Source organism: Nerophis lumbriciformis, linkage group LG01, assembly GCF_033978685.3.
Source record: "Nerophis lumbriciformis linkage group LG01, RoL_Nlum_v2.1, whole genome shotgun sequence".
Lineage (NCBI taxonomy): Eukaryota > Metazoa > Chordata > Actinopteri > Syngnathiformes > Syngnathidae > Nerophis > Nerophis lumbriciformis.
Genome location: NC_084548.2, coordinates 27,293,227 through 27,317,500, shown reverse-complemented (window position 1 = coordinate 27,317,500; position 24,274 = coordinate 27,293,227). Strand labels below are relative to the sequence as shown.

General features: G+C 43.4%; 1 protein-coding gene across 4 annotated transcripts in view; it reads left to right on the top strand.

The window, feature by feature from the left end:
• LOC133617981 (sodium-driven chloride bicarbonate exchanger-like) overlaps positions 1–24,274 on the top strand; it is a 121,582-nt gene that overhangs the window by 56,375 nt on the left and 40,933 nt on the right. For all 4 annotated transcript variants that reach the window (XR_009817098.1, XM_061978424.1, XM_061978440.1 and 1 more), the window contains 6 exons: positions 7,588–7,748; positions 8,035–8,223; positions 11,461–11,549; positions 13,969–14,126; positions 14,215–14,302; positions 15,134–15,280. Coding sequence is in view for 3 of the 4 variants with exons in the window: in XM_061978424.1 (XP_061834408.1) it covers positions 7,588–7,748; positions 8,035–8,223; positions 11,461–11,549; positions 13,969–14,126; positions 14,215–14,302; positions 15,134–15,280 (832 nt within the window). In the remaining variant the exon portion in view is untranslated. The remainder of the gene's footprint in view (positions 1–7,587; positions 7,749–8,034; positions 8,224–11,460; positions 11,550–13,968; positions 14,127–14,214; positions 14,303–15,133; positions 15,281–24,274) is intronic.

Here is a 24,274-nt window from a genome sequence, read left to right as displayed (position 1 = left end):
TCACCCACACCCGACCAACCCCTATTTTCAAAGGCTGGACAAAGTTGGTAGCAGCAAAAACTGGAGCACCGCAGAGCAAAGCTTTACAGCTGTCAAAAACCTTTTGCTTGAGCTCTGCCATCTCTTGGTCCCTCTGGTGGATCTGGCCTTGCGCTATCTCCAGCTGCCTCTTGGCATCTCCCAGTGCAGAGAACAGATCCAGCTTGATCCTGGTCTCTGCATTCAGGCTGTTCTCCAGGTGCAGAGTCTTCTCCTTCATGGCGGACAGCGCCGACATCAGCACCTCTGTGTCTTTCTCATTCTTCTTGTACTTGGGCAACTCCTGACACTTGCCCTCCAGATCCTGAATCTGCTCTTCCTTGAGTCTTATGTCCATGCTGAGCTTCTTGCACTCAGTCTCCAGTTCTCTAATTCGACTACACGGTGAATCATTGGACTCCACTCTTGTAGCAGCAGCTAAAGCCACCGCCCTGGCAGCCGTGGGTTCCTCCATCTTCTTCCTCTTCCTCTCGTCAGCCAGATGTTTTTCAGCCAGGATGCGACCTTCCTGCTCGGCTTTTAGCCTGTTTTCCAGCTGGGAGATGGTCTGCTTATCTTTCCGTTTGGCCCCTGCAGCATGACAGTTGGCTACCAAGTGACCTTTTCTGTGACAATAAAAGCACTCTCGTTCTTCTTTAGCACGAGCCCTGGCTTGTAATGGGGAGAAGGATGGAGCGACAGGAGGCATCTCAGAAGATGGCCTAAACACAGTTTTATGTGTCAGAACATACTCATCAGAAAAAACTGATGCATCTCTCAATGTGGTAACCTTTTGCTCATTTAAGTACACCACACATGGTGCTGGAGCGCACTTTTTAAAAGCCTCCAGTAAGACAAGTTCTCTAAGAGAGTTAAAATCTGTGGCCTTGCTCGCTTTGCACCACCTGTCAAAACGAACACTTAACTCTCTGGCAAAGTCCACAAATGTTTGTTCATGTTTCTTTCGATAGTCCCTAAACTTCTGTCGGTAAGCTTCAGGCACCAATTCATAAGCTCGTAGGATTGAAGCCTTAACCACCTCATAGTCCATACTTTGATCTAAAGACAAGGCCGCCATTGCCTCCTGAGCCTTACCGGTTACTTTACTCTGCAGTAAAGTTGCCCAAATATCCTTAGGCCAGCGCAGAGCAGTGGCAAGCCGTTCAAATGTCTGGAAGTACACATCCACCTCGGTTTCCCTGAATTCTGGAATACACACTTGTCTCCTGATGTCATATGTATCTGATGTAGGTGTGGGATTACTCTGAGTGGTAGACTGCGCAGCAGCCATTTCCAGCTCCAGCTTTCGCAGCCTTATCTAGAAGAAGAAACACAAAACAAACAAACCACCACTACGTGGAACGTAACAGTTACGTTAACATACCAGGCACGTTCTCAGTTGGTTATTTATGCCTCATATAACGTACACTTATTCAGCCTGTTGTTCACTATTCTTTATTTATTTTAAATTGCCTTTCAAATGTCTATTCTTGGTGTTGGGTTTTATCAAATAAATTTCCACCAAAAATGCGACTTATACTCCAGTGCGATTTATATATGTTTTTTTCCTTCTTTATTATGCATTTTCGGCCAGTGCGACTTATACTCCGGAGCGACTTATACTCCGAAAAATACGGTACTAAACATTGTTTAGATGAGAAGTAACATGAGAGTACAAACCCAGCAGTAAGGTCTTGATACCGGACAAGAGCTGTAAGCATTTTAGCACATGTTTTGTTAGTGAAATATACACACAATTATACATATTTGACCACTTTTGATATTTCAGGGAATAGCTTAACTTCCCTCACAGTGTCATAGCAATCGCCACTGATGAGAAGCATTCCTTTAATGTTTACACGTAATAATAGCTATTTATACAATGATGCGTAATAGACAATGTTAGTCGGTCCGTTAGTTAGTTAGTTATTTAACTGCAGTATTAACAGCAGACAACATGCTGACATTTCCACTGCTGCTGAGATGACATTCCCGCTGGGCTCGTGTTAAGTTTCTGCATATAATCTCCTCCCTTTGAAGAAATATCCTCTTTGCAAGAATTGAAAGTTGCCCTGTTGTTGTCCTTTTTTCCGTGAAATGTAACTCCCGAGCATTTATGCATGTTTTTACCATCACAGCACACAGATTTGCGTGGATGTGAATAACAACAATCTGTTTGAAACAGTAGACCAACAATAAATAGGCAGTCAACAGTAAAACAATTAAAACACATAATGTCATCGATTATTTTTCATGGTTGACTACGCCTTGATTAAGTCAACTAATCATGGTAGCACTTTTTTACACATATACTGTGGTGTTTTTTTTACAGCCATGCTTTTATTTTGAAGGTCAGACACTACCGGCTACTGAATGTGTTGTACAGTATGCTTGTGTTGCCCAGTTGAAAAGTGCATATACTTAAATTATTTGGCAGGAGATCAACTGCAAAAACTAAACATATATATTATATATGTTATAAGCGAATTGCCTGACAACACAGAAACTATCACCGATTAACAACAAATTGTTAGCATCCAGAGTGTATGGATCCACTCCATTACATTCAGCTATTTTTTGATCACATCTGGCTTGTATTTCTGCCACTTAACCTTTAAAGTAGACTCACATCTGTGCTGCTGAAGGTAAATTAACAGCAGCCATATTGAGTATTTGCCATTCGTTTGGTAAAATCAAATAATGGGAACAACCTAAGGTAGCGGGGTTGGGAGAGTGGCCGTGCCAGCAACCTGAGGGTTCCTGGTTCGATCCCCATCTTCTACCAACTTAGTGATGTCCGTTGTGTCCTTGAACAAGACACTTCGTCCTTGCTCCTGATGGGTGGTGGTTAGGGCCTTGCATGGCAGCTCCTGCCATCAGTGTGTGAATGTGTGTGTGAATGGGTGAATGTGGAAATAGTGTCAAAGGGCTTTGAGTGCCTTGAAGGTAGAAAAGCGCTGTACAAGTATAACCCATTTACCATTTAACCTCTAAATCAGGGGTGTCAAACTCAAATACAGAGTGGGCCAAAATTTAAAACTGAATAAAGCCAAGGTTGAACAAATGAACCTTTTAATAGGGACCCAAACAAGTTTTGCATTAAATATTGAACAAGCAAGGCTTATATAACTTTATAGTGACATGCAAAATCGAGTTTTAAATAATAATATTAATGATTAAAAAATATCAATGGCATATCAAATACGGTACAATTTAAATAAAAATTGAATGCCTCTTTTCTATTTGCAGCCTTCTGAGGTAAATATCAACATTAACTTTTTCCACAAGCTAAGAAATTTGAAAATAAAATAACAATGAATAAACCAACCATTCAGGACTTTAAACTGCTCAGTTTGCAACACACTGATCTAATCTGATGTGTCCAAGCCAGATACCTGCCATCTTTTCTTGGATGCTAGTTCATTAATGTCGGGGCTCAGGCTTTGAGCTGAGGCAACCTTCATTATCGAACGAAGGTGTCATTATATCTCGTAGCGGACCACAGTCTTGGGAGCGTGCCTTAAAGGCACTGCCTTTAACGTCCTCTACGAGCTGTCGTCACGTCCGCTTTTCATCCATTCTAACAACGTGCCGGCCCAGTCACAAGATATGTGCGGCTTCTATACGCACACACACACGTGAATGCCATGCATACTTGATCAAAAGCGATACAGGTTACACTGAGGGTGGCCGAATTAACACTGTTAGAAATATGCGCCACACTGTGAATCCACACCAAACAAGAATGACAAACACATTTCGGGAGAACATCCGCGCCGTAACACAACATAAACACAACAGAACAAATATCCAGAACCTTTTGCAGCACTAACTGTTCCGGGCTGCAATATGCACCCCCGCTACCACCAAATTTGGCCCGCGGGCCAGAGTTTGACACCCATGCTCTAAATCATGTGTTTGTAATCCAGCACTAGGGTTGCTGGATTGTCTTTGATTTTTTTGGCCAGCTCAAAAGGGGCCTCGTGTATTAAGAGTTACATGGATTACCTACTAAAAATAGGTGTATGTTCGAATCCATAAAACATAGCACAGAAGCAAAAATTCAGATGTATTAAAGAGCGCACAAACACAAATCCAAGTATCTTTCTTTTTTACATCTCAATCAACTTGAAATCGACAGCAAAAGTGTGCGTAGCTGAGCACACCCAGACTGCGCCCAGGCCCCGCCCCATTATAAATACGCAAATCATATTAAAAGCAGCCATATGCTTGATTTTGGCACGATCTGGCCAATCACAAGTCAGTAGAAGGTGCTTCTTTCTCGTGTTTCGAGCAAAACACAGAGCGATTGTTAGCCTGTCATTGCTGTGTCGCAGATAATTGAACACAGGCTGAATTTTTTTTTTAAATGGTCGGGGTCAGAAAAGAAAGTGAAGAAGAAGATAGATGTGTGTGGCCGAAACTGACTCGGGGAAATTAGTGCTACACCCTATTTCAAAAGATAGTTACAATGAAATGTAAAACTTTAGAAGGCAGTTGACTCTGGCTACCACCAATTCACAAGTATGATTTGTGTAACTTGCAACAAAATGTAGCCTGCTCACATGAGCAAGATTAGAGTTTATGTAACAAATTATGTAATATTTGGTTAATATTATTTGTTTTTTTAGATTTAGACATACCAGCCTTGTCCCAAAGGATACAAAAAACATTGAGTATGGTTTGAATACTTAATTTATTATTACAACACAGGAGAACTATACTTGCGGTAGCAGCCACAGTAGTGACAGAAAGGCGGGTCATTGGTCCCGGGTCCCCGGAGCCATTAATGTGCTGCAAACACTGGCGGCTGCTGTTCACTTGACTCGCCAGGCTGATGTTGGAGTCACAGAAGCACATTGTGACAGCAATAGCAAAATGATCACTTAGATAAATTGATAGACCTCCTCACAAATACTACTATAAATTTGAATCATCAAGACAAAAAAATATTTTTGTGTCCTTGTCTCAATCTTTTTTATATTGTTGAAGTCAAATGTTGGCAAATAACGTCCACCTCTGGGTGTCGCCAAAGTATCCACAACCTGTAAAAATATACAGTATGTATGTGAAGCATGAAGTTGGCATGAGGCACCACACATTTTCCACATAAACATCAGTCATGATACATCTTAACTTTGCAGTAAAAAAGTGTGTACTCCAGGTTTTTGTGCGAAAGCAAACTTCCCAGTTGGCACAAGACATTGATATAACGTTGATTATACATACATGTCCTTTAAAACTGACTTTGAAACAACGTTGCAAATTAGTTGTATTTGTAAATCGAAACAATGTTGGTGTCTAACTAGGGATGTCCGATAATGGCTTTTTGCTGATATCCGATATTCCGATATTGTCCAACTCTTTAATTACCGATACCGATATCAACCGATACTGATATATACAGTCGTGGAATTAACACATCCATCCATCCATTTTCTACCGCTTATTCCCTTTGGGGTCGCGGGGGGCGCTGGAGCCTATCTCAGCTACAATCGGGCGGAAGGCGGGGTACACCCTGGACAAGTCGCCACCTCATGCCTAATTTGGACTACCAGGTATGGTGAAGATAAGGTCCTTTTTTTAAAAATTTATAAAATAAAAAAACATTTCCTTGAATAAAAAAGAAAGTAAAACAATATAAAAACAGTTACATAGAAACTAGTAATTAATGAAAATTAGTCAAATTAACTGTTAAAGGTTAGTACTATTAGTGGACCAGCAGCACGCACAATCATGTGTGCTTACGGACTGTATCCCTCGCAGACTCTATTGATATATATTGATATATAATGTAGGAACCAGAATATTAACAACAGAAAGAAACAACCCTTTTGTGTGAATGAGTGTAAATGGGGGAAGAAAGGTTTTTGGGTTGGTGCACTAATTGTAAGTGTATCTTGTGTTTTTTATGTTGATTTAATAAAAAAACCCCAAAAAAAACGATACCGATAATAAAAAAACGATACCGATAATTTCCGATATTACATTTTAAAGCATTTATCGACATCTCTATGTCTAACGTTGGAGCCACGTTTTTGGATGGGAAATTACTAAATTTCAATGGTCAAATCAACGTCACAACCTGACTTTGTCAGGTTGTGACGTTGTCATCAAAAAGCATGTTGTTTAAACGTTAGGTTTGAGTTGCTCAACGTCAGCACCTAATTCAACAAGTTCTCAACATTGTTTTAATGTATTGTGCCTGCTGGGTTAATACATGGTCTTTTTCTTTGTGACTTTGGACACTGGAGGGTTCTTTTTGCCATCACAAACGCTGAATCAGATAAACTGAATGATGAACTTTCTTAATTGAGTACGACTGCAAAATAATTTACCAAAGCTGTGAGTGCCATCACTTTGGTAAAGAAAGTGAGAAACACTATTGAGTTCGAGAAATAACTTGTAAAAAAGGTGATGAAGGTGACGTCTCCCTTGCCCTCCTCCCTCTTAGCAGAGGAACGATGCAGGTACACATTTGATTGGTTCGGCAGTTGAAGTGTACGTTTGAGGGCTAACGAAGAACACATTTTATTGGCCAAAATGTGCTGATAAATTGCAGGGATTGCACAAATTTGCGAGTTCGCACATAATTTGCAGCGATTGATTTAATTCGCAGCCAGGTAGCCGATTTTAAAATTGCAAAATCCTGGAGGGTCTGTGTAGTGCACATTATTGTTGTGTAAAGTGGTATTGCAGGCAAAAACCAAAATAATTATTCTTGTAAAAAATAATATATATCCAATCAATCTGTTTAAGACACCCACAAATACATGCACAAAACACATTTTATAGAGAATAATAACAGTACTAAATGTATAAATGAACATTTAACATCACTTTTACCTTTATTGAAGATGACAATGAGCGGAGAGAGAGAGAAGGGCAAGGGAGACGTCACCTTCATACTTTTACGAGTTCTTTTTTTGATTTCAATAATGTTTCTCAACTTCTCTATCAAAGTGATGGCACTCACAGCTTTGGGGAATTATTTTGCAGGCAGCACGGTGGAAGAGGGGTTAGTGCGTCTACCTCACAATACGAAGGTCCTGAGTAGTCGTGAGTTCAATCCCGGCCTCGGGATCTTTCTGTGTGGAGTTTGCATGTTCTCCCCGTGACTGCGTGGGTTCCCTCCGGGTACTCCGGCTTCCTCCCACCTCCAAAGACATGCACCTGGGGATAGGTTGATTGGCAACACTAAATGGTCCCTAGTGTGTGAATGTGAGTGTGAATGTTGTCTGTCTATCTGTGTTGGCCCTGCGATGAGGTGGTGACTTGTCCAGGGTGTACCCCACCTTCCGCCCGATTGTAGCTGAGATAGGCTCCAGCGCCCCCCTCGACCCCGAAGGGAATAAGCGGTAGAAAATGGATGGATGGATGGGTACTCAATTAAGAAAGTACAGCCACTGAGTCAAAAACACGTGGATTCTTTGTTTGGACTCTCCATTCCACAAACGGACTATTTTGCTGCGCACATTATTTAGCCGTACGATAAACGAGACAGTGTTTTAAAACTGTGGCAGAATGTTGGCAAATATTTTCAGTTGAAAAGTATGTGTTTTTACGCAGGTGGCTGAAGTTTGAGGAGGATGTTGAGGATGGCGGCGAGAGATGGAGCAAGCCCTACGTGGCCACTCTGTCTCTTCACAGTCTATTTGAACTTCGCAGCTGCATTATGAACGGCACCGTGATGTTGGACATGAGAGCAAATTCGCTGGAGGAGATTGCTGGTAAAACCAAACATTTTTTTGTTTTGTTTTGTTAAGAGAACTCTCAGTAGTCTTGATAAGAAACTAACCATCCGTCCAGTTTACTGTTTGCATGGGTCATCAGGAAGAATTTGGAGGTGTTTTTACATCCCATGTCTTTTGTAGCTTGTTGTGGTTTTTATATACATGACCATTTCCCAACAGTTTGTTCCCCCAATAAATTTGTCAAACAAAGCACTATGCCACTCTCTTAGACATTACCTTATACAGTAAAACAAAGCCAACCCCAGTTTATGCTACTTCTCAGATATGGTCCTGGACCAGCATGAGTTGTCTGGCCCATTGGGTCAGGATGCCAGGAAAAGGATCCGTGAGGCACTGCTCAAGCAGCATCACCACCAGAACCACAAGAAGCTCGCCAACCGCATCCCAATTGTGCGGTCCTTTGCAGATATCGGCAAGAAGCAGTCAGAACCGCATTCCATGGACAAGAATGGTGAGTTTGTATTAGGGTTGAGTGATGTGGCCGAAAACTATGTTATGATATATTTTTTTAATATTGATCGATATCGATAAGTATTGATACTTTTTATGACTTATTCAAGCCTGCTAATAAATACAGTAGAACAATTTCCAACTTACCAAGGGTGTTATTTATCAGTGGAGAAAGTGTCTGGTAGGATGAGATAATAAGATAATTAAAGTAGATATGAAGGCAGTTGCAGATTTGAGACACCAGATTGCTGTTTATTGTTTAGTGTTTATTGAATGGATCCCCATTAGCTGACGCCAAGGCGACAGCTCGTCTTCCTGGGGTCCATATAGGAGCATACAAAATAAAAATACAAGGAATACATGCATTACCAAACATTATACAAAGGAAAAATACAACGTAAGATAAAAAAGCTAGTTAAACCCAGTATTAAAAATTCACGTCATGTGGGCAGCTGCAATAGGTGTATCTTCAAAGCTGTCTTGAATGACAATTTACTTTGTGAGAGTTTAATGTGAGATGGCAACCGATTCCAGAATGGTATACATCTGTACAGCTGTAGTGTATAAGCCAGTGGTTCTTAACCTTGTTGGAGGTACCGAACCCCACCAGTTTCATATGCGCATTCACCGTACCCTTCTTTAATGAAAAATAAAATGTTTTTTTTCAAATTCAAGACAAAGTTATATGTTTTTGGTAACACTTTAGTATGGGCAACATATTCTAAGTTACAAATACTTAATTTAGAGTTATTTGGTTAGGGTTAGGGTTAGGGTCAGGGTTAGAGGGTTAGGGTTATAATAAAGCCATGCCGAATAAGGCATTAATAAGTACTTAATAATGACTAGTTAAGAGCCAATATGTTACTAATTTGCATGTTAATAAGCAACTGATTAATGGTGAATATGTTCCCCATACTAAAGTGTTACCATGTTTTTTTACTGGTGCACAAAATGAACCGTGCATGAACATCACCTTGTTCAAAGAACAAAACCAACACAGTGCATAAACTCACAACAAATTACACACCTGCAAATCAGTCTGACTTCTGCTGTTGCCGTATCCGTAATACGCCGATAGGGAGAAGTTTTTATTTACACGATGAGTCGGGTGTGTTTTGACCTCGGCCGAACCCCTGAGCCCGACTCACCGAACCCCTAGGGTTTGATCGAACCCAGGTTAAGAACCACTGGTATAAGCTATTGAACACTATACAGTAGTTTAGGAAGCTACTCAATAAACCGACACACTGGAAGTGTCAGGATGTTGCCCCACCGTCTGCATTAAATCAACAAAACCAACGACAAGTTTCTGTTATTGAGTTGACATATCAAGATATCACAGTTTCTCTTCTCACTCCATGCAGAGAATCCACAGAAAGACCAAACAAGTGCTATGAGAGTAGCATATGTGTGTGTGTGCATGTGTGTGCGCTCTCCTTTAAGAATGACAGTGTGTTGGCTGAGTGATGTCAGTGAGTGAGTCGAAGAGTGAGGAGAGGGAGCATAGAGTGCCGTACTAGTGGCGACTGGCAAATGTGTCTGGTTGTGTCCTGTAGAAATAAGAATAAAGCGACCAAATTGTCACAAATTGGCGGCCTCGTCATTCAGACCGAAAGCGGAGCTTTAGGCCTAAGAATGTACAGTACCAAAACCATGGTTATAGCCTACCGTTACACCCCTGCCTGATAGTGAAAAAATGGGCCATATTCATGGCCGCTATAGTTCAATCTTTAGTGTCAAGGAAAAGGTAATGCCAAAATATGCACATTGGCAATGATTTCTGGTGAGGGACCGGTTTGCATGTAGAAAAAATGTTTATTTAATGTATCCATTATTCTGCAATGTTAGTAATATTTAAAAAATGCATTCTAAAAAAAAAAACCTAAAGTAACTAACTTAGCATTTGAAAGCTAACACTTAGCCCATTCAATGCATTCCTCTACAGCTAAAACTGACGAAACAGGCAGCTATAAAATACCATCTTATATTTGGGTCAGTGTGGTATGTTGTACCCTTTTGCATGATTTCTTGTCTCATTTTGTCTTTGTGTGTATGTGTATGTGTGTGTTGTCCATCGTGCTGTCCGTGGTCATGCACACCATTCATCTAAAGATGGCTTCTTTTGTCAAACTATAAAATGTGTGCCTGAACAAATCACCCCACGTGGAGCTTCAGCCACCAAGACAGTATGGCAGCGTCAGTATGCACGCTGCATATCGTGTGTGACGGCCCCTTGGTCACCGCTGAGCATTCTCAGAAGTCACGTCCACACCAAAGTCGAGGCAGCGGTTGACAGGAACGAGACCAAGCGTCTCAGCGTCCTCGAGGCAGTTGCACAAGGCTACTTGCCCATTTCGCTGGAAGACCATGAACTCTGCACAGGCAATGATGCAGCTTTTGTAGTGTAGAGATACAGTAGTGTCTGTAGTAGTTTGAAATCATCATGATAATACCACGACATTAGTATGTTACTAACAACTAACTTTACACTAGTTACAGTGGTAGAAACCCACATCTTAACACACACATAGTTTATTAGACATTCTGAAACAAAGCTAAGGGTCAGGGGTATTTGAAAGTATTTAAACCACTGCTGAGTGTGTACTGGTAGTTCATCCCTTTACAAATAAATGAACAGTACATCATTTTCATAGTACCGTATTTTCCAAACTATAAGGCGCACCGGATTATAAGGCGCACCTTCAATGAATGGCCTATTTTAAAACTTTGTTCATATATAAGGCGCACCACATTATAAGGCGCACCGCATTAAAAGGCGTATAGTAGAGTAGAGGCTGGGGTTACGTTATGTATCCCGTAGTTGCGAGACCTGTTGTGGCTCAATATTGGTCCATATGCTCAATATTGGTCCATATATAAGGCGCACCGGATTATAAGGCGCACTGTCAGCTTTTGAGAAAATTTGAGGTTTTAAGGTGCGCCTTATAGTGCGGAAAATACGGTCAATATTTTCTCAGCAGCGAGGAACAAAATGTAAAAGAATAACAATAAATAAAGTCAGTAAATATTTTTTTTATTAAATTGAGGTAAATGAGTATTTAATCCCAATACAAAATGTGGTTTAGTAATTGTTGTTGAAATAATTGTTGGCAAGCACAGAGATCTGATGTTTCTTTTAGTTGTAGTACTTGTCGTAGTGTCCTTTTTTTCTTCTTGTTGTTTTAGTGTACCTTTTCTCACCACTTTGGGCAAAAATACAATTGTATTTTCTTTACAGGCCAAACCGTTTCCCCACAGTCCCAGCCCGCCACCACTGAAGGAAAACAAGACGTCAGCAGAGAAAACAGTGCAGTCGACTTCAGCAAAGTGAGAGACCGCTGCTTCTGTTGTTTATCTGCTGAAAGCGAGCCTGGGCCGAATTACTAGTGGTGTATATTTGATTTAAGATCGGGTACCATGACAAATGTTCAACTTTAGCCTCTTATCCTGGGAACGTGGACACAATGTAACTGGAGGACAATCATATTCACAAAATACTGTTTGAAAATACTCAGATTAAAGCATTTATTCCTCCAATTTGATGCAATATTATTTGCATTGTATGTATTTGCAGCAGCAATCATGAGCATAAACATAACCAGCTGTATTTGTTTACAGATTCTTTCTTTCTTTCTTTAGTTTATTTCGAACATGAACACACTTACAGTATAATACATCACACAATTTCATATCATTTCACTTTACATCATGTCCGAAAAGGAGTAGGAAGAAGCAAAACTTATTTAATCCTACCCCTTTCCCACTTCAGAGCGTTTACAAATATATAGAATCATTTACTGACCTTTTTATATAATAAAATAACATCTGTGAATTAGTATACACAACAGTTTTGTAATATGTAATTAATTAATTCAGTCATTATTAACATACTGAGATGAAGAATATCTTACTTTCAATAAGGTTGAAAGTATTTCTCATAATTCTTCTTCTTTGTACTTTGTAAGCTCTATTCATTTGAACAACCTCTTAAACTGGATCATATCAGTACAATGTTTAACTTCTTTACTTAATCCATTCCATAATTTAATTCCACATACTGATATGTTAAAGGTTCTAAGTCAGTGGTTCTTAACCTTGTTGGAGGTACCGAACCCCACCAGTTTCATATGCGCATTCACCGAACACTTCTTTAGTGAAAAATAAAATGTTTTTTTTCAAATTCAAGACAAAGTTATATGTTTTTGGTAACACTTTAGTATGGGCAACATATTCTAAGTAACAAAGACTTAATTTAGAGTTATTTGGTTAGGGTTTGGGTCAAGGTTAGAGGGTTAGGGTAATAATAGGGCCATGCCGAATAAGGCATTAATAAGTACTTAATAATGACTAGTTAAGAACCAATATGTTACTAATTTACATGTTAATAAGCAACTAATTAATGGTGAATATGTTCCCCATACTAAAGTGTTACAATGTTTTTTTACTGGTGCACAAAATGAACCGTGCATGAACATCACCTTGTTCAAACAACAAAACTAACACAGTGCATAAACTCACAACAAATTACACACCTGCAAATCAGTCTGACTTCTGCTGTTGCCGTATCCGTAATACGCCGATAGGGAGAAGTTTTTATTTACACGATGAGTCGGGTGTGTTTTGACCTCCACCGAACCCCTGAGCCCGACTCACCGAACCCCTAGGGTTCGATGGAACCCAGGTTAAGAACCACTGTTCTAAGTGTTGTACGTGCATACAAATGTTTTAAATTATATTTTCCTCTAAGGTTATTTTTCTCCTCTTTAGTTGAGAAGAATTATTGTACATTCTTTGGTAGCAGGTTATAGTTTGCTTTGTACATCATTTTAGCTGTTTGCAATTTTACCAAATCACCGAACTTTAATATTTTTTACTCAATAAATAAAGGGTTTGTATGTTCTCTATATCCAACATTATGTATTATTCTATAACTGATCTTTTTTGTAACACAATGAACAAATGTAGTGCACATTTGTAGTTATTTCCCCATATTTATACACAATAACTCAGATATGGTAACACTAGCGAGCAGTAGAGAATTTGAAGTGATTTTTGGCCCAGGATTGCTTACAATGTTGTTCTATGTTACACATAGAAATACAATTTCAAATATATTGTTCAACCCCCTCCCTACCTAGGGATTGCTCTGGTCTGTGCCTGCATTTATATGTCAGTCAGTTAGTTTGTTACTTAGTAACATCACTCAAAAAGTTATGGGCAGATTTTGATGAAATTTATAAAGAACAATTAATTGGATGTGGGGGATTATCTGGATCATTTTTAAAATAATAATAATAATGGATTAGATTTTATATCGCACTTTTCTGTTGTTAGATACTCAAAGCGCTCACAGAGAAGTGGGAACCCATCATTCATTCACACCTAATGTTTACATTACGAGGCTAAACTTCTCTGTGTGTATATGTATGCTATCGGCTTCAGCCCCGCGTCCACCCACAGAGACAAAGAGATTGGACTGACAAGAGGGTTCACTCCATTTATTTCAGCAAACTAGCTGAAAAGGTTATGAGCAGATTTTGATGATTTTTTTAGAAGTGAGCCAGATCACCGTCTCAATTCAGATTTTGTTTAAAGGATTCCTTGCTAGTTTAGTCTGTGCTCTCTGAGTGCTTTCCTAGTTATTTTCCGTTTTCCCGTTCACTGTTGTTCAGCTTTCACACAGAATGTAGAACTGTGAGTTGCGTGTTGTAGTCTTCAATCATGTAAAAGTTTTTTTTTTTTTTAGATTGACCTTCACTTCATGAAGAAAATTCCACCTGGCGCCGAGGCTTCCAATGTCTTGGTTGGGGAGTTGGAGTTCCTAGACCGTCCCGTCGTGGCCTTTGTGCGCCTGTCACCTGCTGTGCTGCTAAACGGCTTGGCTGAGGTTCCCATCACCACCAGGTTGCCCCTACTGACCTCAGTGTGTTTTTTTAACAAATGATCCAGTACCCCTCCTAACTGTGTACTCTATGTACTATGTGTTGTACAGGTTTCTTTTCATCCTCCTTGGGCCCCTGGGAAAAGGTCCACAGTATCATGAAATAGGGCGGTCCATTGCAACCCTGATGACTGACGAGGTGAGGCCTTGATCTGAAAAAATTTGAATAGGGATGTCCGATAATGGCTTTTTGCCGATAACCAATATTCCGATATTGTCTAACTCTTTAATTACCGATACCGATATCAACCGATACCGATATATACAGTCGTGGAATTAACATATTATTATGCCTAATTTGGACAACCAGGTATGGTGAAGATAAGGTACTTTTAAAAAAAATTAATAAAATAAAATAAGATAAATAAATTAAAAACATTTTCTTGAATAAAAAAGAAAGTAAAACAATATAAATACAGTTACATAGAAACTAGTAATTAATGAAAATTAGTAAAATTAATTGTTAAAGGTTAGTACTATTAGTGGACCAGCAGCACGCACAATCATGTGTGCTTATGGACTGTATCCCTTGCAGACTGTATTGATATATATTGATATATAATGTAGGAACCAGAAATATTAATAACAGAAAGAAACAACCCTTTTGTGTGAATGAGTGTGAATGAGTGTAAATGGGGGAGGGAGGTTTTTTGGATTGGTGCACTAATTGTAAGTGTATCTTGTGTTTTTTATGCTGATTTAATTAAAAAAAAAAATTAAAAAGTAAAAATAAAAAAAAAACAGATACCGATAATAAAAAAAACGATACCGATAATTTCCGATAATACATTTTAACGCATTTATCGGACATCTCTAATTTTGAAGCAGCAATTATGATATTTTTAGTTTTTTTCTTGCGTTGTCCCTTGACTTCTGCCAAAAAAGTAAGCTCCATAGGGATGAACTTCACAGTTTCCCACAGTGCAGCTATTATTGAACCAACATGATGATTTTCTCCTTTAACCCCCAGGTTTTCCATGATGTGGCGTATAAAGCCAAAGACAGAAATGACCTTGTTGCGGGAATCGATGAGTTCCTTGATCAAGTAACAGTGTTACCCCCTGGAGAATGGGACCCCTCCATCAGGATAGAACCTCCCAAAAATGTGCCCTCTCAGGTATGCCCCAACAAAACGATCACAATTTTTTATCAATTTAATCACATCCTCTGGATTCGTTTTGATTAATCACAATTAAATATCATTCATTTTGAATCTATATTAATGTTGTTTAAGTTAGCAAAGAGTGTGAGGAAAGAAGGTATTATATATGCAACTAATCTGTTTATTAAGCACCTTTCACATCATCCATCCATCCATCCATTTTCTAGCGCTTGTCGCTTTCAAAGATTCAGGGGGTGCTGGAGCCTATCTCAGCTGCATTCATGTTCATATTAATAGAAAACTCCCTTCTCAAACATCTCCCCACGCTCCAGCCATCCATGCTTTGTATTAAACCTTGTCTTCTGGGAACTGCTGTGACGCAGTCCCTTAGATCAGTGATTTTCAACCTTTTTTGAGCCGCGGCACACTTTTTACATTTACAAAATCCTGTGGAACACCACCAACCAAAACGACACAAAATGACACTCTAACACAGTATATAATACATATAGTTAATAATATAGTTTGTAAATGTATTTATACTCACCTAGTGTGAAACTTGGGCTCGAGCATCTAATTTACAAAGGCTTTACAAGCTCACAGTATTAATGTTTCTGTGTGGGACTTTTTTGATTTAGCTACGAGTTCAGCAACAAGGTAGCTAGCTTTGAGGGCTCTCTCGTTTACCGTTGAGGTTTTTCTCAGAAAAGTTGCCTGTTTCTCATTGTACGTAAGCGTACAAAATAGTCCATCGGCTTGTTTTGAAAGGAAGGATGTTTCGTTTTGAGATGGTGTTTAAGCTTGCTTGGCACAATGGTGCTATTGGATAGCTCCTTTCTTTTACCATGAATTGATTAACGTGGACCCCGACTTAAACAAGTTGAAAAACTTATTGGGGTGTTACCATTTAGTGGTCAATTGTACGGAATGTGTACTGTACTGTGCAATCTACTAATAAAAGTTTCAATCAATCAATCAAAAACTCACCACACACCCAGCACTGCGGACTCGATGCTGTCGCATCCCCGGTGAATGTAAATCCATATGAAAGATAGCTTTCGCTGTATTGCCTCGAGCTCACCGTCTTGTCTTTTTTGTTTTGTCGACCACTCATACTAGGGCCTTCATCTGGGTCAAAATTTTGTCCAGGACCCCGTTCGGCATTTGCATTTTCCCTTCTCAAAAACTTCTCCATCACTGTCACTTGCTCGCCTCCTCTTGCTGCTGTCACTGTCACGTTTCGCGCAGAGCTAACTCGATTGTCTTTATAGGTATTTATCGCCCTCTGCTGCCACCTACTGAAATAGATGAGTATTACATCATCTGCCGCACTTTATTATAGCACAGACACCCGACAATGGTTAATTAGGAGATATTAAATAATTTCCCACGGCACACCTGACGACAATATTAGGGGCGTGCCGTGATGGCACTGCCTTTAGCGTCCGCTTTTTCACCATACAAACAGCGTGCCGGCCCAGTTACATGCTGTATGAGGCTTCTGCATACACACGAAAGTGACTGCAAGACATACTTGATCAACAGCCATACAAGTCACACTGAGAGTGGCCGTATAAAAAACTTAAACACTGTTACAAATATGCGCCACACTGTGAACCCACACCAAACAAGAATGACAAACATATTTCAGGAGAACATCTGCACCGTAACACAACATAAACACAAGAGAACAAATACTTACAATGCCGCGTCACACTGGTTGAAAATCACTGCCTTAGATTATCGCAATAACATGTGTGCCACAGGCAAGCACACAAGCTCTAATTTCACAAACCATTGCAGTTATTTAGATTTTGCAAATGTTTCAAGACTTATGGTAGTTTTAAAACAGGATTGCACATCCTGTCATGGGCATCATCTGCCTTTTGCCTTAGAGGGCAACTGCACTTTTTTTTTGTAATTTTGAGAGAATTATGAGAGAACACACATTTATTAGATTTTTTTTTTTTTAGGATTTTAAAAATGATAAAAAACCTCTCTGAGCTGCCACCTTAACGTGGTAGAGGAGTTTGCGTGTCCCAATGATCCTAGGAGCTATGTTGTCCGGGGGCTTTATGCCCCCTGGTAGGGTCTCCCAAGACAAACTGGTCCTAGGTGAGGGATCAGACAAAGAGCAGCTCGAAGACCTCTATGAAGAAAACAAGCAAGGAACCCAGATTTCCCTTGCCCGGACGCGGGTCACCGGGGCCCCCCTCTGGAGCCAGGCCCGGAGGTGGGGCACGATGGCGAGTGCCTGGTGGCCAGGCCTGTCCCCATGGGGCCCGGCCGGGCACAGCCCGAAGAGGCAACGTGGGTCCCCCCTCCAATGGGCTCACCACCCATAGCAGGGGTCATAGAGGTCGGGTGCGATGTGAGCTGGGCGGCAGCCGAGGGCAGGGCACTTGGCGGTCCGATCCTCAGCTACAGAAGCTAGCTCTTGGGACGTGGAACGTCACCTCGCTGGGGGGGAAGGAGCCTGAGCTAGTGTGCGAGGTGGAGAAGTTCCGGCTAGATATAGTCGGACTCACTTCGACGCACAGCAAGGGCTCTGGAACCAGTTCTCTCGAGAGGGGCTGGACTCTCTTCCACTCTGGCGTTGCCGGCAGTGAGAGGCGACGGGCTGGGGTGGCAATTCTTGTTGCCCCCCGGCTCAGAGCCTGTACGTTGGAGTTCAACCCGGTGGACGAGAGGGTAGCTTCCCTCCGCCTTCGGGTGGGGGAAGGGTCCTGACTGTGGTTTGCGCTTACGCACCAAACCACAGCTCAGAGTACCCACCCTTTTTGGATTCACTCGAGGGAGTACTTGAGAGTGCTCCCCCGGGTGATTCCCTCGTTCTACTGGGGGACTTCAATGCTCATGTTGGCAGCGACAGTGAAACCTGGAGAGGCGTGATTGGGAAGAATGGCTGCCCGGATCTGAACCCGAGCGGTGTTATGTTATTGGACTTTTGTGCCCGTCACAGATTGTCCATAACGAACACCATGTTCAAACATAAGGGTGTCCATATGTGCACTTGGCACCAGGACACCCTAGGCCGCAGTTCCATGATCGACTTTGTAGTTGTGTCATCGGATTTGCGGCCTCATGTTTTGGACACTCGGGTGAAGAGAGGGGCGGAGCTTTCTACCGATCATCACCTGGTGGTGAGTTGGCTGCGATGGTGGGGGAGGATGCCGGACAGACCTGGCAGGCCCAAACGCATTGTGAGGGTTTGCTGGGAACGTCTGGCAGAGTCTCCTGTCAGAGAGAGTTTCAATTCCCACCTCCGGAAGAATTTTGAACATGTCACGAGGGAGGTGCTGGACATTGAGTCCGAATGGACCATGTTCCGCGCCTCTATTGTCGAGGCGGCTGATTGGAGCTGTGGCCGCAAGGTAGTTGGTGCTTGTCATGGCGGTAATCCTAGAACCCGTTGGTGGACACCGGCGGTGAGGGATGCCGTCAAGCTGAAGAAGGAGTCCTATCGGGTTCTTTTGGCTCATAGGACTCCTGAGGGAGTGGACAAGTACCGACAGGCCAAGCGGTGTGCGGCTTCAGCGGTCGCAGAGGCAAAAACTCGGACATGGGAGGAGTTTGGTGAGGCCATGGAAAACGACTTCCGGACGGCTTCGAACCAATTCTGGACCACCATCCGCCGCCTCAGGAAGGGGAAGCAGTGCACTATCAACACCGTGTATGGCGAGGATGGTGTTCTGCTGACCTCGACTGCGGATGTTGTGGATCGGTGGAGGGAATGCTTCGAAGACCTCCTCAATCCCACCAACACGTTTTCCTATGAGGAAGCAGTGCCTGGGGAGTCTGTGTTGGGTTCTCCTATTTCTGGGGCTGAGGTTGCTGAGGTAGTTAAAAAGCTCTTCGGTGGCAAGGCCCCGGGGGTAGATGAGATCCGCCTGGAGTTCCTTAAGGCTCTGGATGCTGTAGGGCTGTCTTGGTTGACAAGACTCTGCAGCATCGCGTGGACATCGGGGGCGGTGCCACTGGATTGGCAGACCGGGGTGGTGGTTCCTCTCTTTAAGAAGGGGAACCGGAGGGTGTGTTCCAACTATCGTGGGATCACACTCCTCAGCCTTCCCGGTAAGGTCTATTCAAGTGTACTGGAGAGGAGGCTACGCCGGATAGTCGAACCTCGGATTCAGGAGGAACAGTGTGGTTTTCGTCCTGGTCGTGGAACTGTGGACCAGCTCTATACTCTCCGCAGGGTCCTTGAGGGTGCATGGGAGTTTGCCCAACCAGTCTACATGTGTTTTGTGGACTTGGAGAAGGCATTTGACCGTGTCCCTCGGGAAGTCTTGTGGGGAGTGCTCAGAGAGTACGGGGTATCGGACTGTCTGATTGTGGCAGTCCGCTCCCTGTATGATCAGTGCCAGAGCCTGGTCCGCATTGCCGGTAGTAAGTCGGACACGTTTCCAGTGAGGGTTGGACTCCGCCAAGGCTGCCCTTTGTCACCGATTCTGTTCATAACTTTTATGGACAGAATTTCTAGGCGCAGTCAAGGCGTTGAGGGGATCTGGTTTGGTGGCTGCAGGATTAGGTCTCTGCTTTTTGCAGATGATGTGGTCCTGATGGCTTCATCTGGCCAGGATCTTCAGCTCTCACTGGATCGGTTCGCAGCTGAGTGTGAAGCGACTGGGATGAGAATCAGCACCTCCAAGTCCGAGTCCATGGTTCTCGCCCGGAAAAGGGTGGAGTGCCATCTCCGGGTTGGGGAGGAGATCTTGCCCCAAGTGGAGGAGTTCAAGTACCTCGGAGTCTTGTTCACGAGTGAGGGAAGAGTGGATCGTGAGATCGACAGGCGGATCGGTGCGGCGTCTTCAGTAATGCGGACGCTGTATCGATCCGTTGTGGTGAAGAAGGAGCTGAGCCGGAAGGCAAGGCTCTCAATTTACCGGTCGATCTACGTTCCCATCCTCACCTATGGTCATGAGCTTTGGGTTATGACCGAAAGGACAAGATCACGGGTACAAGCGGCCGAAATGAGTTTCCTCCGCTGGGTGGCGGGGCTCTCCCTTAGAGATAGGGTGAGAAGCTCTGCCATCCGGGAGGAGCTCAAAGTAAAGCCGCTGCTCCTCCACATCGAGAGGAGCCAGATGAGGTGGTTCGGGCATCTGGTTAGGATGCCACCCGAACGCCTCCCTAGGAAGGTGTTTAGGTCACGTCCGACCGGTAGGAGGCCGCGGGGAAGACCCAGGACACATTGGGAAGACTATGTCTCTCGGCTGGCCTGGGAACGCCTCGGGGTCCCACAGGAAGAGCTGGACGAAGTGGCTGGGGAGAGGGAAGTCTGGGTTTCCCTGCTTAGGCTGCTGCCCCCGCGACCCGACCTCGGATAAGCGGAAGAAGATGGATGGATGGATGGATAAAAAACGCTTGGAAGATTTGGCTAATGGGAGTCACCGTTGTAGCATTCAAAGCCCTCTAAGACAAATGCAAAACCCTCCATCCACATTTTATGTGGAAGCTGCAAGTCTATATAAATGGAAATAACAGACATGTTTAAAACAATATGTAATATGTGCAATATTTACCGTATTTTTATTATTTTAATCAATGCGGGTACTGATTGCTTCAGCGGTTTTATTTCCATTTCCATAGCAGCGTACGCCCGGCTTCCGGCAACAAATGTGTGTTCCTACTTTCGGAAACAAAGGCGTGTGTTTTCTAATCATGGCAGACTTGGTAATAGAAAACGGAGACGACTATTTTGAGTTGCGTTGAGTTGCGTTTGAGTTTATTTCGAACATGCAAGCATACAACATGATACATCACAATTTCCAGTTTCTCTTTTCAACATGTTCGAAAAGAAGCAGGAAGAAGCAGAGCTTATTTAATACCCCTTTTCTTTTACATAACAGTTGCTAAAAATGTTATTCACTTTCTGTTCTCAATTTATTCACAATATACTCCATAAGTAATCACAATAAAAATAAATAAATAAATAAATAATAATTGTTGAAGTAAGTTCTATTTCATATGATGAGATAAGTAAGATTATTTTGGGAATGAAAGAATGGATGGATGAAATACATTCAGAATGTTTATCATGGTTCTTCTTCTTTGTACTTTGTAAACACTTTAAGTTTGAAGAGTTTCTTGAAGTGGATCATATTAGTACATTGTTTGATTGCTTTGCTTAATCCATTCCATAATTTAATTCCACATACTGATATACTGAAGGTCTTAAGTGTTGTACGTGCGTACAAATGTTTTAAATTACATTTTTCTCTAAGATTATATTTCTCCTCTTTTTTTGAGAAGAATTGTTGTATATTCTTGGGTAGCAGGTTACAGTTTGTTTTGTGTATAATTTTAGCTGTTTGCAAATTCACTATGTTGTGGAATTTCAGTATCTTTGATTCAATAAATAAAGGATTTGTATGTTCTCTATATCCAACATTATGTATTATTCTAGCTGATGTTTTTTGTAACACCGTTAATGAATGAAGTGTTTTTTTTGTACAAATGAGGATTCACAACCTTATCTTTTTGAAGCTAAACATACGAAGGATGAACTGCTGCTTCTAGAAGCGAGCACAAAAGAAGGGTGAGACATTGGAGCAGACGTAGGCTGAGAGAGTGAGGTGAAAGTGAGGACTCTATAAATGAGAAAATTGGAGCCAAGCTATTTCAACATTAATGGACTGATTACTGTAATGGTTGGACTAAGGGGAGGTGACGGCGACAGACACCAGAGGACGGTATGTACAAGGATTTATTATATATATTAACCATATATGTATATATATATATATATAATAATCAAACAATACAAATATAAACTAAGGAAATGGAGTGTGAACTAGATCCAAAAGTGTATGTGATGTGTGGCTATGTGTGTGATTAGCTGTAGTGTGAGTTACCAAGTGTTGTGTTGGGCGAGAGGAGGAACAAGGCAGGAAGACAGTCCATTGGGCAGGCAGATGATCCAGGGCAGGAGAGAAGAGGCAAGATCCGTTTCCAAGCGGGAGGTCGAGAATCCAAAAGGGCAGTCCGGGAGGTAGGGGAAACAACAGGGGATCACGGAAGAACACGGGAAGCGAAGGGTAAGAAGACTATACTCCGGCGAGCGACCGCAGGTTGTCCAGGCTTAAGAAGACCGCTTGATCATCACAGGCAGGTGTGCCGATTGCCGGCAAATGATTGCAGCTGGCGGCTTCTGCTGGGCGGAGACGTGCGCGGCGCGTCCCTGGCTGAGCGCGGCCATGGGCGTGTCCCGAGGTCTGAGCCGTAACAGTACCCCCCTCCTTATGGACAGCTCCCAGATGTCCTACAGGTCGAACCACAAAAAGCACAGGAACAAACATCATGGGAGGGCGGAGGGGCGAACTGGTGGTGGGTCGCCGGCCCAAGTGTCCCCGAATCCACCGGGGACGAGTCTGGTGGCGGCGGCGAGTAGAACGCCGCTGAAGATGGCGAGGCGGGCGACCAAGGAATGACCACCATCTTGGCCGTCGGGAAGGCGGACGCAAGTGGCACCATGGTGCGTCTCGCCGGAAACGAGAAGGAGACGTCGGAGGCGAAGAGGATGACGTCGGAGGCGTGGAAGCAGCAGCGGATGTCGTCTGAGGCGTGGAAGCAGCAGACGTCAAAGCCGGAGACGAGGAGGACAGCTGAGGAGCAGGCCGAGGTGCAGAGGTCGGCGGAGCAGGCCGAGGTGCAGAGGTCGGCGCTGCTGGCCGAGGTGCAGAGGTCGGCGCTGCTGGCCGAGGTGCAGAGGTCAGGGCCAGCCTGGGAGCTGGTGGAGACGCGGGGGCCAGCCTGGGAGCTGGTGGAGACGCGGGGGCCAGCCTGGGAGCTGGTGGAGACGCGGGGGCCAGCCTGGGAGCTGGTGCTAGCTCTGACGCTAGCCGAGGGGCTGGTGCTAGCTCTGACGCTAGCCGAGGGGCTGGTGCTAGCTCGGACGCTAGACGAGGGGCTGGTGCTAGCTCGGACGCTAGCCGAGGGGCTGGTGCTAGCTCGGACGCTAGACGAGGGGCTGGTGCTAGCTTGGACGCTAGCCGACGGGCTGGTGCCAGCTCGGACGCTAGCCGATAGACTGGTGCCAGCTCAGACGCTAGCCGAGGGACTGGTGCTAGCTCGGACGCTAGCCGAGGGACTGGTGCTAGCTCGGACGCTAGCCGAGGGACTGGTGCTAGCTCGGACGCTAGCCGAGGGACTGGTGCTAGCTCGGAGGCTAGCCGAGGGACTGGTGCTAGCTCGGAGGCTAGCCGGGGGTCTGGTGCTAGCTCGGAGGCTAGCCGGGGGTCTGGTGCTAGCTCGGAGGCTAGCCGGGGGGCTGGTGGCTGCGGCTGGGAAAAACAGAAGAGAGGTGGAATTTGTCTGGCAGTGGGTAGCCTGTCTGGGTGCAGCTGCGCCACCACACCAGCACAGCCACCAGTGCTAAAATGGAAGAGACTAGTACTATCCCCCCCTCCGAACGCAGATGCCAGACGCTTCCAGCTGACTGAGGGACAGTCACTAAGGGTGGGAGGTGGGTGGCCAGGCGGCGGGTAAATTCTTCCATCCCTACAGCACTGCTAAACAGTCCAAGATTTTGCTGAGGTGGGCTAGAAAAATTGTCCAGGGTGGATTGAAAAGAAAAAGACATCCTGAGAGGGGCAAAAAGGAAAAAAACCAAAAAAAAAACCAGAAATGTCTTTTTTTTTTTTTTTTCTTTTTTTACTGGGGGCGGGGTTGAAGTCACTGGGGGCGGGGCTAAGGAACTGTGCCGTCAGGTCCCTAATCAATTGGCCGGAGTATACTGTAATGGTTGGACTAAGGGGAGGTGACGGCGACAGACACCAGAGGACGGTATGTACAAGGATTTATTATATATATTAACCATATATGTATATATATATATATAATAATCAAACAATACAAATATAAACTAAGGAAATGGAGTGTGAACTAGATCCAAAAGTGTATGTGATGTGTGGCTATGTGTGTGATTAGCTGTAGTGTGAGTTACCAAGTGTTGTGTTGGGCGAGAGGAGGAACAAGGCAGGAAGACAGTCCATTGGGCAGGCAGAT